The following is a 16235-nucleotide window of genomic DNA, read 5'->3' as shown; positions in this document are numbered from 1 at the left end:
GAAACTATATAAATTAGGGCCACACTTCAAAAAGTGGGGGGAACTGCCCTCTCTTGCCCCCCTAATCGCCGCCCATGATTGTAGGTAATGTACCGTTACTTTTATTCGAGCAGTTCTATTCTTTAGGTGGTATTAGAGACTTTTATAATAATTTCTTCTGTCGTGTTTGGTTTGAGTTAATCATGTAGTATTTCTTTGAGGGGGTGTCAATTTTTTTGAATAATGGGTATTAAAGGTGATGTACCGTTACTTTTGATTCGAGCAGTTCCGTTGTTTGGTTATTGTTAGAGACTGTTATCAAAATGGTTTGTATGGAGTGTGGTTTGAGTTAGTCTATTTGAATTTGTGTGAGGAGTGGTCAAAATCTGGCCAATAACGGGTATTGTATGTATCGTACCGTTACTTTTGATTGGTGTAGTTCCTTTTCTTGGGTATTGCTAGAGACTGTTATCGACATTATTTGTGTCGAGTTTGGTTTCAGCTGGTCTATTGGAATTTGTGTGAGGAGTGGTCAAATTCTGGTCAGTAACGTTTAATGTAGGTATTGTACTTTTAATTTTGATACGATTGGTTCCATTCTTTCGGTATTGTTAGACTCTGTTATCAATATTATTTGGGCCGAGTTTCATTTGACTTGGTGTATTTGTATTTGTTGAGGAGTGGTCAAAATCTGGTCAGTAACGAGTATTTAAGGTAATGTATCATTACTTTTGTTTCGAGCAGTTCAATTCGAAAGGGAAAAAGGGACAAAATACTAAGTGAATCTTTAATGGCATTACTACAAAATCAGTTGATCTGTTTTCTAAATGATTTAAAATAATCTATTAAATTCCAAATGCCTGCAGAAAGTTAGGAAAGAAATGCTAATATAGTTATTCATGCACAGGTCAGGAAATAGATCAGTACACAGTTTGGCTTTCATTTGTTTTCGTAGTATTGGTCAATTGATTTGGACTCCACCTATCAACAAGTACATAAAGCGTGATTCAATACCCCTATAATCGTACAAACGTTGTTTCAAGATCATTCAATACTCTTGTTTAAGTATCTTGAATAATATTCCTTTGAACGTGTAAATTTGAGTTATAGAACGGTCTTGTTGAAGCTTTCTTTGACGGCGTACAAACAATATTATAGATTTTCTTATTTGGCTAAGCACTTATAATTGCTTATTTTCGAGGGGTTATTACCGAGATTTATATACTAATATAGATAATATAGATTCTCAGTTGCACCAAACAATGATTAAGATCAGATAACATAATCCGTTGATTATTTTTATCTTTGAATTTTAATCGTACATCGTTGCAGCAATGGTTTATGACAGAGGATTAACTTATCCACGAAGTTTCAGCAGTTATATGAAACTATGCGTTACCGACATAACGTCATGTAATATTTTACGTTTGGTTGGCTAAAATGTACCAGAAACAACTGGAAACTGATTCACATATAGAGTGGTAGAATAATAATATTCATTTAGGTATAATGATTCCTCTAATGGTTGTGTCTTAATATGGAGAGTAAGCGAGCTAGGAATTTCACTCCTCAGGAAAGTGAGTATGTGCTAATGCTCGTGGACAAATACAAAAGTATCCTTGGGAATAAAAAAACAGATGCTGTTTCAAATACTAAAAAGAAAGCTGCATGGCAAGCTTTAAGTTCGGAGTTTAATTCTCTTCCCGGGGTGACAAAGCGTGATGTTGTTAATATTAAGTTGTACGTGAAGAATTTAAAGGCCAAAGCTAGAAAGCAGTTTGCAGATGCTACAGGAGGAGAACCTTCAGAAAGAAGCGTTGATGATACATCCGAGAAACTTAAATCAATCTTATCAGGACAGTTTGAGAAGCTGCAGAATCGTTTCGATTCTGATTTCACAGGTAAGTGATTTAAGAAGTAGGGCCTAAATTAGTTTGCAATATAATCGTGCACGTCAGGATTTGCCAAGAAGTGAAAAATATAATTCTTTCACTAATTTGCTTCTAACTAATCCGTAAAAGATTTGGGCTGGACGGCATGAAAATATCTTGCTCGGCATATATATAATTGAAGGGGGCCACCAGAAGTAATTAATGAGAAATTACAATTCTTTTACGATTCCCGTATAAATCATGCTTCTGGATGTATGACATAAAAACCAGTAAAAATACAAAGCAACCTGTGGTAGGTGGTCACTAAAACACGAATACTATCGAACCGAGGCCAGACAGGGCGAAGCTGCTGAGTCCATGAATAGCATGAGGAGCTTCCGAAGATAGTGATGGGTAAATTCCCGGGAACATATTTTTCGTGAATACTCCCTGAAAAAATTCCTAAAAATGGAAATTTCCGGGAATTTATGTACAATAACAGAAAATTCCATTCTATTACTACATTATGATTTCAAATTTCATTTCGTTTTTATGCCACACTATATTTTTACTATTGTCCGCAGTGGACTTTTTAAAATGTATATTCTGAACGGTATTATGTTATTTTATTATATTCAGAAAGTACGCATAAATGAATATTTACTTACAATATGTTCTGTGGAAGTGATTATGTCTGAAAAAATTATATAGTTAGTCCATATACTTTTAAATTGCTAACCAGTTTAAATTTATATGTGAGAGGATTTTCTAAATTTGACTCTACTACTGATATTATAAACATATTAAATTTTAAAATTCGATAAACAAATTAGGTTGGTACTGTAACTCCAGAAGACACATATCCCACAGTTTTATCAACATGTGCGCATAAATATTTATGTTCACAATATTTGAAAGATACTGAATTATCTTTATAATTTTGCACGTAACATTACCACATAGGATCTCTCTTCCTACCCATTTCTCGAAATTTCATGCGTTAATTCACATGTAAGTGAAGTCCGAGTACCTCTTCAGAAATTCGAGACAAAGGAGGGAAGGAGACCGACGTGTATTTCTAACGGTAGATCGGGGTTTATTTATAGTACTTCATCTCTATTTCTACTTAATTTCTACATTACAAACTGGTTCCTTTTCATCATTTATAAATTATAGACCAACTTGTGTTAGGTGGTCACAAAATGCACAATTGCTATGTAACCAAGTCATAGTATACCAACTTTGGTTGGACCACGCGATGGCACGAAATACATCTGAATGTAACAGGCGCATGAGCGACACTGAAAATCATGACACTGCAAGCAAAGGTGTTGAAAAACATTATTGTTTTCAATGATGCGAGTTTCAGTTGCACTAGTCATAATTACATACTAATAGCGTTCCATTTGTAAACGTAATATAAAGTTTTTGTTCACTGTGGAGAAATACACCGCCGGTGGTGAATAGTATAAAATACGGTCGTCTTTCATATGATCTCACTTATTTTATTCGTCCTAAAACAATTGTGGTGATTCTTCACTCGCAAACTTATAATATGGCTGTATTTCTTTGTATTTAATTGTGTCGCCTGCAAAAAGTTTTCCTGATAAATGTCTTTTGTTGCATAGTATTGAATTTTACTCTTGAATTTTTCAAAACGTGGTGTGCCAAAGGTAAAGCAGTACCTCTAATACAGACGTGAACGCACTTACTTATTCGTTGTAGAGCACTTAAGTAATCCTATACATGTAAACCTAAAATATAGCTGTATTTCTTTGTATTTAATCCTGTCGCATGCAGAAATTTATTTCTTGTTAATATGTCATTTCATGAAGAGTATTGAATTTTACGTGAAAACTTTTCAAGATGTAGTGTAACAAAGGTTGACCAGCACCCATATGATTATTATATGTGAAAACTGTGTAAGTATTATCAACGTGGGTCGGATATTTCAAAATATATAAAAGCGCACAGTTCTCTATTATGGATAATCTACTATATCTCGGGTCCAGATATTACAGGCGAAATGTTTAAAAATTAAAAAAAAAATGCAATAAAAGAAAATAAAAACCTTCAGACATCACACCTCTGTTTCAAGTAATGATTGTTTTCACGAGAATGGCCTTTTTATTTTACACACAAATAGTCTTGTCTTAAATCCAGTGTGTCAAGTAGGCTAGGATAGGATATCGGAGAAACAGAAGAATAGGGTAGCGTATGGTAGGGTAGAGTAGTGTAGATGAAGCTAGATAACCATAGCTCAATGTTCTTCTATTATTTCCAAATGTAGAGTAGGTTCGGTAACATTTACTCACCTTACATTTAATGTTTAGCCGTTATTTTCAAAAGTAGGGTAGAGCATATTAGGTTAGCTCACTTTTAATAATTTCATTGTAATAATTGAATATTAATGTCAGAAATGTCACTCTTTCTTCCTTTAGGTACGCTTGAAACAACTACAGCAACGACTGAGCAGCTTCCAAACAATATTGCAGTTAAGAAAGCTATTGAAGTTACACCTACCATCTCAGAAAATTCTCTCTCTACCACACAAAATGAGCAGGAAAGTTGCATGCAGGAAGCAATAGAAGTACGTACATTTGTGTAGTTACTTATTTCTTTATTAACTAATAAATTTTATTTTCAAGGCATCTTGGAATGAGAAATGGCTTTCTACAAGGTGTATTATTATTACTATTAATATTAGTATCGTAGATTACCCGCTTCGCAGGGTCAAAATGAAAACTTGAAATGCAGAACTCCTTATCTTATGTGGTTGGTACCCGTAAAAAGTGCTGTATTTTAATTCGACACTAATATCGATCATTTATATATATATATATAGACAGATAGATAGATATCCAGGGTGATTGATAATTCGATGGATTCCGTGCAACGAGATATTCTGCCAGTACTTGGGAACATTCCCAAACATATGAACTGGGGGTCGCAAACATTAGTTTCTGAGTAATTTGCACATGTATGATTTCTTTGACATTTTCCGGCTAGCGAGCAGTATAATTTTACGTTGATGTGAGGTTCATGTGCTAAATTACTACTCGAAACTTTCCACCGTTGGTGCTTATATGTCCGAACGTGAAGTAAAGTGTAGTGGTCCAACTCCATTACTGCACCTCAGGACGCAGCGTGCCAACATCGCAGAAGTACTTGCCCGTAGCAGATGACTACGTTTTTGGAAAGAGGTGAAGTGAAGATGGTGTGCGCTTCAGAGGAAAATGCGAACTATGGCGGATTTCATACCCAGGAGTCGTGCATATGTCTCGCCTGCATTCGAGTAGTGAATGGGTGAGCTTTTTTCTAGCAGGCGGACAGCTTTTGTCAATATGCTACGCTCTGGGATTTCACAGAATCCTACAACACACGAAGCGTTTAGGCATGGTATATCCAGCTAATTGTAGTACCATTTGCCTGCAAAGCAGGTAGCAATAGCCCATGCTAATCAAAAATAAACGTGATCCTCACTGGTCGCTCAGAGTTAAACACGTTCTTCCTTTGGTGATGGTACGTCGGCACGCTGTCATTGCTTTGAATAGGTTTTCCTGGTTTCTCTCACTCCCACCAGGTGAAGGCCTGGATGATACCTTGCAGAACGCCAGAGCCAGTTCCCTCCCAAATCCTAGACCCCCTTAAAAGACTGATTTGTCTCAGGAGTAGAAGATCCGAACCCTTCCATGAGCTAGTCCCTTGCGTAAGTACATAAATAAATAAAAATAAATAGTAATTGAATACATCGTTCTCATAACTCAAAGCTAAATTACGACCATTGCCGTACGAACTGTTACAATGACAGCCTAAACTTATAAGCTTCACACAAGGGAAAAGGTAAAAATGTAGACCTTGGAAATTCATAAGATTTGAGTAATTAAAGAGATGTGTTCCTATGCTATTTCTTTTCTTATTTATTTATTTATGGAAGAAAATGACTCAAGGAAGTGGTCGGAGCTCCAACTTCGGGGTCACATCGTTCTTTTATGGGTCTGTCATTCGTGAAGGCCCCGTCCCAACATTCGCCTGGTGGGAGTAAAGAAAACAAAACAAAACCTAATCAAACCCCTGACAGGGTGCCCATGTACCATCAACAAAGGATGTCCATTTACAACTCTGCGCGACCAGACGATTTATTTGGAAACAGCATAGGGTACTACTGCTTGCTTTCCGGGCAAAGGAAACCATAATTACCTGGATATACCGTGCCTCACTGCCGTGTGCGTTCCGGGGATTCTGTAACCAAAAAAAAAAAAAAAAATCCCAGAGCGTGACATGCTGACAAAACGTGTCCGCCTCCTGGAAAACAACTCACCCGTTCATTGCTCCCATGCTGGGCATACAATTAGACGGTCCTGAGTAGGAGATCCGTCATAGTTCGTGTTTTTACTGGACCGCACACCATCTTCATTTCATCTCTTCCCAACCAGGTGTAATTTCCTACTGGTAAGTACTTCTGCGATGTTGCCACGCTGCTTTCTGAGATGCAGTAATGGATTTTCGACTACACCTTGCTTCACGTTTGCACCTATAACACAGCAGCAGTACAGTTACGAGCTGTACATTAACACATGACATACACAGCTACGCAGAATGACACATCTAAAATTTCATCGATCTGCGACATATGGAACCGGGTCAAGGTAAAACTTTCTCGCGCACGTTTCGTTAGTCGGCTTTTCAAAGAAACCGTACATATGCAAACTAACTAACTAATTAACTCTGTGGTCTATCGAACTTGAATGTTCAATGCCACGTTCACAAAAGCTCTCCACTGACTTCTGTCCTTAGCTAACTGGATCCAGTTTCTACTTTGTATTCCTATTTCTGCGAGATCCATCTTAATATTGTCCTCCCATCTGCGCCTAGGTGTCCCTTATGGTCGTTTTCCGATTGACTTTCCAGTCAATACCTTGAAAGCGTTTCTACTTTCTTCCATCCTAGCTACATGGCCTGCACACCTAAGGCTCCTAGATTTGGTGACCCTAACAACATTTGGTACACCGTATAAATTATGTAGTTTCTCATTATGAAGTTTCCGTAATTTCCCATTCATTTTGGGTCCGAATATTCGCCTCATGATTTTGTTCTCAAATACTTTCAGTCTAAGTTCTTTCCTGAGAGTAAGAGACTATGTTCCATAACCATACAGAACAACAGGCAAGATTATCCTTTATATATTTTATGCTTCAAATTCCTCGACAGAATTCGCGAGGACAAGAGATTTTGAACTGAGCAATAATACGAATTTCCTGCTTTTAATCGACATTTAATTTCTTCGTGAATATGATTTTCGTTTGTTAATATTGATCCTAGATATTTGAAACTATCCACTTCATCAAAAATGTTATTTAATATTTTAACGTATTCATAAATTGCCTTATTACTGTCCCGACGTACTTCCATGTATTTAGTTCTCTCTGCATTTACTTCTAAAAGCAAGTCACTGCTGGAGTTTAATAGGACCTCTGCATTACTATTATTCTCCTATAATCCCCTATTAAATTTACATAACCTGGTAAACACGCCTGGAAAACAGCATATGCAATAACCTGGTAAACACTGTTAAACTCTACGCCCTGATTGCTATCTTTAATTTTTCCTTATCGCGTATTCCAGGACAAAGTTAAAAAATAATGGCGACAACGCATCTCCTTGTTTCAGGCCATTCTCGATCTTAAAGCTCATGGACAAATATTTTCCTTTACTTTGGGATTCATTTAATCAATTTTATTAGTCTAGTGGGCTTTTCCGGTAATCCAAATTCTGTAAGGACGTTGTATAATGTTTCTCTTCTAACCGAGTCGTAGGGCTTTCTAAAATCAATAAATAGTTGTATCGGGGTATTGTGTTCCCCCTTCTTTTCGAGTTTGTGGCGAATGTTAAATATTTGGTCGATGGTTGATCTATTTCGCATAAATCCGCACTGATAATTTCCAATAATTTTATCTGCGTATGGGGTCAATTTTGCAAGTAGAATGTTTGATAGGATTTTATAGGATGTTGAGAGAATTGAAATGTCAGTACTTATTACAGTTAGTTTTGTCGTCTTTCTTGTTAATTGGAACTGTAATTGATTTTTCCACTCTTCTGGATATTCTTCCTTGTTTCAGATAAGGAGAATTAGTTTTGTTGTTTTAAAGGTTCTAAAAGGAATCTTGTTCTAAAAGTTTTCGCCTGCAGCCATAATTAACTCAGCCGTAATTTCGTCTTCACCGGAGATTTGTGTTTCATTAACTTCTTTATAGCGTCTTCTGTTCGGTTCGATTCTGGAATATACGGTTCTGCAGTGTGTCTCCCTTTCTCCATGCATACTAGTTTTCGGCTGCGTGTTAAGCAAATCGTCAATGAATTCTTACCATCTATTTAAGATGCTATCTGTATCTGTGAGAACTGTCCGTCAGCTTTCTTAAATATATAAGCACGAGGTTGATAGTTTTTCTTAAATTCGTTGATCCCCTTGTAGATGTCCCGAATGTTTTTTTTTCTTTTTACTATTATCTTCAAGTTCCTTAATTTAACTTTCAATTAATTGCGTTTCTTTGTTCTAAAAGTTTTGGAAGTTTCCCGCCTGATGCCTACGAAGTTTTGAGTAGTTATTTTATTCGGATTTTGTAGCCAACGTAATTTTGCCTGTTTTCTCTTCACTGGTAGTTTAATGAACTCCTGGTTGAACCATGGTTTTTTTCCTACGTATGTCTGCGTGTAACAATTTTTCTTTTGCTGAAATTTTAATGCTATCTCTAATTTCAACCCAAGAATTCTCAAACACTAATACACTTTGGTTCTTCTAAAACTGAGAATCAATTCGAAATTTCAATCTGGTATCTCTCTCTTACCTGTTCTCTTGTAATTTCTTTCAATTAAATCTCTCAATTTTCAGACATTCAATATTTCATTTGTTCAACGGTAATCTCTTTCTTATTATCGCTGCTACCAGGAAGTGATCAGTGTCACAATCAGCCCCTCTAAACGACCGGACATCAATTATGCAAGGTTGTCTTGTTCTATCTACTAAAACGTGATCAATTTGATTATGTTTCTTTTTCTGTCTGGTGACGGTTAAGTGTATTTATGAACGTTGCGATGTGGGAATTTTGTACTCTTCACTATTAGGTTTTTTTATGTAGTAAAGTTCACCGTTGTCATTACTTTCCTTATGCAGACTTTCGTTCCCTATAATCAGTTTGAAAATATCAACTCTTCCTACTTTCGCATTGAAATCCCCTAATAGAATTATCATATCGTGTCGTGGGAGCTGGTCAAATATCCGTTCCACTTCTTCGTAAAAACTGTCTTTTATATCGTCATCCTTATCTTCTGTTTGGGCATGCACACTCATATCCAAAATGATTGTCGCATATCTATAACTATCTTCTTGTGCGAATTTAATTTGATAATCATTTTGCAGGGTACTTTTAATATTGATACTATGTGTATAATCGGGAAATGTTTATTTGTGGTAAATTTCATAGGAAAAGAATTATAAATACGAAAATTAGAATGAGTAAAACAAAATGTTGCTAAATGGACAAGGAAGTTTTATTTTTGTTTTATCTTCTTATTTACTACTCTTTTGACATGAAATTTTCCACATTTATGTCTTTGCCGATTATACACATACTAACATTATAAGAAATACCGAGCGAATTTGTTATCAAATTATATTCGTACAACATATTTATAGACATGTGACAATAATTTTGGACATGAATGTACATTTAAATAAATAATATCACACCACCGACCATTAAGAGTATTAAAAGAAAGTCAGTCAGTAACAAATTCAACGTGCTTAACACCAATCTTCCCAAATTATTTTTTCTTGACATTTTTTTTTAGTTTTTCGCTTTACTTGGTCTATTTAGAGTCCGAGTAACAGCAAGAAAGTTACAATTAGTTTTTGTGATCGTTTACCTGTGTGCAGTATACCGCCCCATAAATGGGGCAAAGGGCATCGGTGGGTAGGTGACATAAAAAGTACCAGTAAAGGCTAGCTACACTTTAGTACGTACTTAGATTCAAAGAAATAGAGTGAATTTTGACGTTTTGTTTTATTTAGCACTTTATATTGTATATTTTATAAACTGGAGCAAAGAAATACTAAGAATATGTAATTAACAAAGGAAAAGGCATACTTATAGGTGAGCTGCTTCTGTACCTTTTAGTATTTTTACTTTGATCAATTTCATTTTTCCTTTGTTATATTCGGTCCCTTCATATTTAAAATCAAAATACTGTATATCTTCTACGAATATTATAGCTGCATATTTCTAACTTACATAGAAACTGACATGCCTCAATAATGGAGCAGTAGGAACTGTAGTCATTCTGGGAGTATAATTTGCAGAAGTTGTTGGTTAGCATAACTTTACCTGATACTTGCAATCTGGATGTAAATAGAAAATTATATTGCAATATTCGATTTTGTATCGGTATTACCCACGTGTAAGATACCTTGAGTCACACACACACAAATAAAATAAGGGAGAACTTTCCACATAAGTCAACGCAAAAGTTGCGAATTTAAAAGCAATGCAATCAATGTAAGAAGTATCTATAGCTGATATATCGATTACCGGAAACTAAAAAGGCAAAATTTGTATTGCATGGACGCAAAAGCTGTGGAGTGAGAACCACATAATATATAAGAAATACATTGCATATGATATCTAAGTACCGGATTAGTGAATGACGCCTTCAGAATGAATACTGTTTACACGAAATCGAACCCAATTAATTAGAATTTCAAATAATAAAGGTCCGTAACGAAATGAAACTATATTAGAAAAATTGGTGGTCATTCAATAGCAGTTTTGGCCTTAGAATTTTGTAATTGACGTAGATATTATAATTTCTTTTCACAATGTTTGCGTTAGGAGGTACGAAATATTGCCCAATATTTCCTTGCTGTGTGTGCGTCGAATTTATCCCGAACGTGGACAATGCAAATATAAGAGGGAAATATTTTAAATATGGTTTTCTATTACATCCAGATTGCAAGTATCAGATAGAAATATGTAAATCAACAACTTCTGCAGATTATAATCCCACCATGCCTACAGTCCCCATTGCCCCATTATTGAAGCGTCTGAACTTTATGTCAATTAACAATATAAAACTATAATATTCGTACAAATTGTATATTTCTTTGAATATCAAAGGACTTGATATATAAAGCAAATGAAATTAATTAAAGTTAAAACACAAAAAGGTAGAAAAAGTAACTCATCTTTTCCGACTCGCTATTTTGTTGAATTTACGCCAAATTTACCTCTTTCCATAAGCAGTTAATAAATAAATGACAAGCTGAAATTGCAGGTTTAGTGTTGCTAGATACCAAAACCATCTATTAGTAAAATAACTACTTTTAAATGACACAGTAGGGAAAAGAATAGCATGAAAAAGTAAACCGCCCTACTTTTGGGGCAATGGGAAGATATAGGTTAATTGTTGATATTATTTGTTTGTGAATTAAAAACCCTGTTCCTGATTGGTGATTTTTATTTCCTTCCTCGTAAAAGGACGTAATATTTCCGGAATTCACCGTTCTATTCCTTCCCACCTACCTTCCTGAACTCCTACTAGATCCATCATGTATTTCCCTAACTCACTCGTTACGGATTTTAACGCGCCTGCCCTATAAAAACTTCTAATATTCCATGTTCCAAATCTCATCACATCTTCTTTTGCTGAGGTCGTGCGAAGTTATCAGTCCTCGTCCGAGGCTTCTGTGAATGTTTCTGAACAAGTGCCATTTCTTTTTAGAAAGGATGAGATTGTTAGCCTTACCGAAACCCCCAAGCTGGAGGACCACTCCTTGTCTTCTTTCCGCGACTGCTTATTCAGTATATTCGCAGCTAGTCTCTATATTTAGAGACCTTCTCCTCGTTCCGTTACCTGGCGACGCGCCTTGCTGTGGTGACAGGAACCCACGTTACACGGTCATACATGTACAAAGTGATTAGAAACTATCGATTTGCGATCCCCGTTTCATATTTGTAAAAATGTTACAAAGTACTTGTAGCATATCCCATTGCAAGGAATGCATCGAATTACCAGTCACACTATCTATCATTCTATCTATCTATCTGTATATATATACTCCCCGGAGTTGTAGAGGCTGAATTTGAACGGAATCGGATGTGTCGTTGTTCATCTCAGCGATCCCGAAAACTGTGAATTCGACATTAACATTGGCCATATTCAATCATTTATATATATACCCCATATCCCCATATATATCCCATATATACCCCATATACCCCATATATATCCCTCTGCTACGTTGTACTGTCAATCTGAAATAATAAAAAGCATCCCAGTCCCAGTCATCTATGTTGAAAATTTTATCGAAATCGGTCTTGAGATTCAACAGTTATGAAGTTACAAACATAGCCACTTTCATTTATAAATATGAGTTGAGTTGATTTTGAGTTTAACGTCACGTTCAACAGCGAGGTTATGAGACGTGGAGCTACTGATTAACGTGGAATCCGAACCACATGAGCTCCCGCCGGGAATCGAACCCGGGTCTCCTTCATTTATAAATATATACAATTATTATTATTGTCCCAGATTCAAATCTAGTGAGTGATTACCCTGACTGAGGTTTTTCCATGTTCTCAGTTTTACCAGGCGAATACTAAGTGGAATCTTTAAACATAGAGCCTGGCCGACTTTGTCTCACATCCGTCATTATTACTGTTGTCAACTGATAAGCCTTCTGGAGAAAATTTGACGTAAGGATTGTATCTGGAATCCTGATAAATTACCAGTAAGAATTAACTACCCCACGATTACTGTTGTTAATTCTTACCTTTTAGTTTATTACAGGTAAGGAATTTAGTTTAACAAAGCGTTTTACAAGATGCTATTACCAACTGGCCCTACTCATAGAGAAACGTGACAATAACATGACACAACGAAACCGCGCAGTTTTACAGTAATATGATTTCCGTCAAATTGGTTATTTTCTGTTTTTCTTCCCCCTTTCTTTGTCGAAGTGATGAAAGATTGCAGTGAACAGGATTTTCCAATTATTCCGGCTATTAATGATTTAGTTTGCCACAATATACGAATCCGACATTTTATAGAACATTTTCACGGTGATAGTATTAACGATAAAGAAAAAATACAAATATAATGCATTCCATCAATACATTTAGGTTGTGATGAAGAAAAAAAAGAGACTATGTAGTGCATTCTGCTACTAGTCTCTCTCTCTCTTCGAAACATGGAAAAACATAGAGAGAGAGAGAGAGGTACAAGAGTTGTTTTTCCATATATATATATCGGTTGTTCTAAAAATGGCGCCCACAGAAAACTATTAAACACACCAAAATAAAACGGAAATGTTACATGATGATTTGCCTTCCGGGGCCTCCTCCAGCCGCTATGTCGAATCAAAATTTCACGATAGAGCTCCTCCGGCGCTAAGCGTTTAGCATACGCGCCTTTGGCGTGGGAGGCCCGAGTTCGATTCCCGGCGCGAGTTCATGTGGTTTGGATTCCACGTGAATCAGTAGGCGCACGTCTCATACAGCCTCGCTGCTGAACGGGACGTTAAATTCAAAATCAAAATTTCACAGTGTGGCAACGTCGTAGATTAACTTGGAGCCATTAACATACTCTACGAATTCAAGAAGCAGTTGAATCGATTGCTACACTAATAAATGATACTAGTATCAATGAATACCGATTTTTGCTGCGATCTGGAAAGAATCAAAATAACTATTTAACAGATTGCTAGCTGTAATCTATGGCTCTTTATTTCCGACGTTGCCATATAGTGCAATTTGTGACTCCAGACAAGAAGTCGAACGGTATAAAATATATACAGGGTGTTTCAAAACAACACCGACAACGTTTGGGAGGTGATTTCTGACAAGTATGGACCAACCTGGATGCACAAATGCCTCCTTTCAGAGCTTTAGGCTGCCAGGAACATGAAAAAATGAACTTTAAATGCCCATAGCTCCAAAACTATGTGACCTACCGTAGTCATGTCAGGACTTCACTTAGGAACTTGTATGTGCTCTATACAAATATCAAAGTTTCAGAATCCTGCGGTACTTCCGGAACAACTTTTATGCAGGTAGTTTGCGAGTACTTAAGATTATATGCCTTTAGCCAAACTCTCTACAAAAATTATGTGAGTACCTCAGGATTCTGAAACACATATCTTTGAACAGCGCACATATTAGTTCCCAATTGAAGTCTTGATCCGACTACGATAGGTTTCATAGTATTGAATTTATGGGTGTTCAAATTCACTTTTTCATGTTTTCGGGCGCCTGTAACTCTGAAAAGAAGCATTTTTTTCTCCCACGTTGATCTATACTTTTTGTCATATATTGGAAACAGGAATCATTCCAAAACTTTGTCGGTATTATGTTGACCGGCGCCTTTTCTAGAACACCCTATATATAGCTACTGCATTCATCAAGTATAACATTCTAGTCCATAGGTTTGTTTGCTTCGGCTCTTTCGAGCTTAGATGTAAGTAAAAACACATTAAGAACAAATAATAAAGAAACTAAGTTTACCTGTCGGATAACAATAAGAAATGATTTAAAATGCAATGAGTTGATCAGTACGATACTGTATACCTACTTTAGGGGCAGCCTGCATAATTTAGAAAGTTACATTGGTCAAATCAAAATGTCACAACACCCTTTGCCAAAGTATTATATATGAAGAACCTATAACTCATTGAAGAACTGTCGCACCACATTATTACATTTAGGTTTTATAATTATGAAAGATGTATACCAAACTAGTAAAATAAAGTTTCACTTTCAACATTTCTGTCTTTCTGTTCCAGAAAACGAAGGATCGATTAACGAGGAAGGTGACCCCAAAACACCAAAATAAAATGTTTTATAAAAGAAGCCAGACATACCTATCAAAAATAGAAGCAAGAAGATTATTATTAATTAATATTCAAGTTAAACGCGAGAAGGTAGCCCTAAGGCAGAAAATGTTAGCACTAAGACAACAGAATGAGTTGCATAAAGCTCTGATAGCAGAACACAATGAAAGAATGGCTCTATTACAGATTCAGAAGCAAAGAGGAAGCATGTGTAATTGTATTTCGAAATCATGTTCGTAATTATAAAAATGTAAATAAACATAAGAATTCAGAGATAGCAAGATTTGTTTCAGTGATCTGAAAACCTTATCACTATATATTTCAGATTAAGAAAACTAACGAAGTTCAACGTTTGTACTGTTAATTGAACGGCAAGAGTCTAAATGGTAGTTCATCTTAATCCATATAATTTTCAAACTAGGTAACTCCGAAGACAAAATTTTTACTCTTACCGGAGGATATGGTAGACTGGTTTCACAGTTCATGTTTTTGTTAATTATCGGACACGAAATAATCTCTTGTCCAGAGTTGAGAGGATGCCTTTGGTGGTGTCCCGGAACTAGTGTGTGTATTAAACATATTTCCGAGCATAGATGAATTTTACACAGACAGAGTTGCCAATTAATTGCGTAATGAACTAAATATATTATTATGTAATGTAATACATAAGTTATAGAATTTTTTTCAATGTGCAACTACATCAATATTAAATTATGTTAAATGTTATTTGTTGTGCAGTCAGGGACGGAAGTTTTTTCCTTTGATGAAATTAGTTCCGAAAATAACTTCAGAATGGGAAGGCAATTTCAATACAGTCTTCAGTGTGTTAAAAAGAATGTAATTTGCTGTGCTTGCGAGACAAGGTGCAATTGGGGGTCAGCCACATCAGTGTTGTTCCCCAAAAAAATTTCACCAAACGGAAAGAACATTTGTCGCTAACTATACGGGATGAATTTCAGCGGTGGCTCACTAGTAAAGCTCTAGTGCATAGAGTTCCTCATTCGGTCCAGGCTTGTGCCAAATGGGTTCTGTGGTGAATGGATATCGTTTACGTGAGATTTCTTGGGTTTCTCTTACTATCTTAACTCTACGAAACCTTTCACAATTGTTAATTTCCTTCATTCATATCAATTAATTTGGAATCATAATAAAATATCAGTCTCGGAGTTCAAGTGAGAGAAATGAAATTTCCACTGTGTGACATTTTTATTTTTGGTGTGTAATACACAATTCTCTAATATTACTTTTTTGATTAATGTTCATTCTAAGAGGACCAGAAATGTAGATATCAAGAAAGCCAGTTTAAAACACAGTGTCTATAAGCCTGTTAGTTAATGTATTATTAACCCGTATGTACCACATTTTCGTTGCATGGCTTGGGTGTAATAAGTTCCTCCAGCAAGACCTGGTGACGCTACTACGTGAGTCACAAAACAACGTCATAACGAAGGACTTCATAATATTAAAGAAGAAAATAAATGTCCTAGCTTGAAAACTAAGGGACT

General features: G+C 36.0%; 1 protein-coding gene across 1 annotated transcript; it reads left to right on the top strand.

The window, feature by feature from the left end:
• The first annotated feature begins 967 nt into the window (after window positions 1-967).
• On the top strand, window positions 968-15007 carry LOC145676124 (uncharacterized). Its single transcript, XM_081747027.1, has 3 exons — window positions 968-1880; window positions 4292-4440; window positions 14683-15007. The coding sequence occupies exons 1-3, from the start codon at window positions 1517-1519 to the stop codon at window positions 14968-14970; spliced, it is 801 nt and encodes a 266-aa protein (XP_081603153.1). The 5' UTR covers window positions 968-1516; the 3' UTR covers window positions 14971-15007.
• Window positions 15008-16235: the final 1228 nt, after the last annotated feature.

The sequence above is a fragment of the Thermobia domestica genome, chromosome 18 (genome assembly GCF_964235325.1).
Source record: "Thermobia domestica chromosome 18, izTheDome1.hap1.1, whole genome shotgun sequence".
NCBI classification, from domain to species: domain Eukaryota; kingdom Metazoa; phylum Arthropoda; class Insecta; order Zygentoma; family Lepismatidae; genus Thermobia; species Thermobia domestica.
This window is presented reverse-complemented; position numbering and strand designations above follow the sequence as displayed.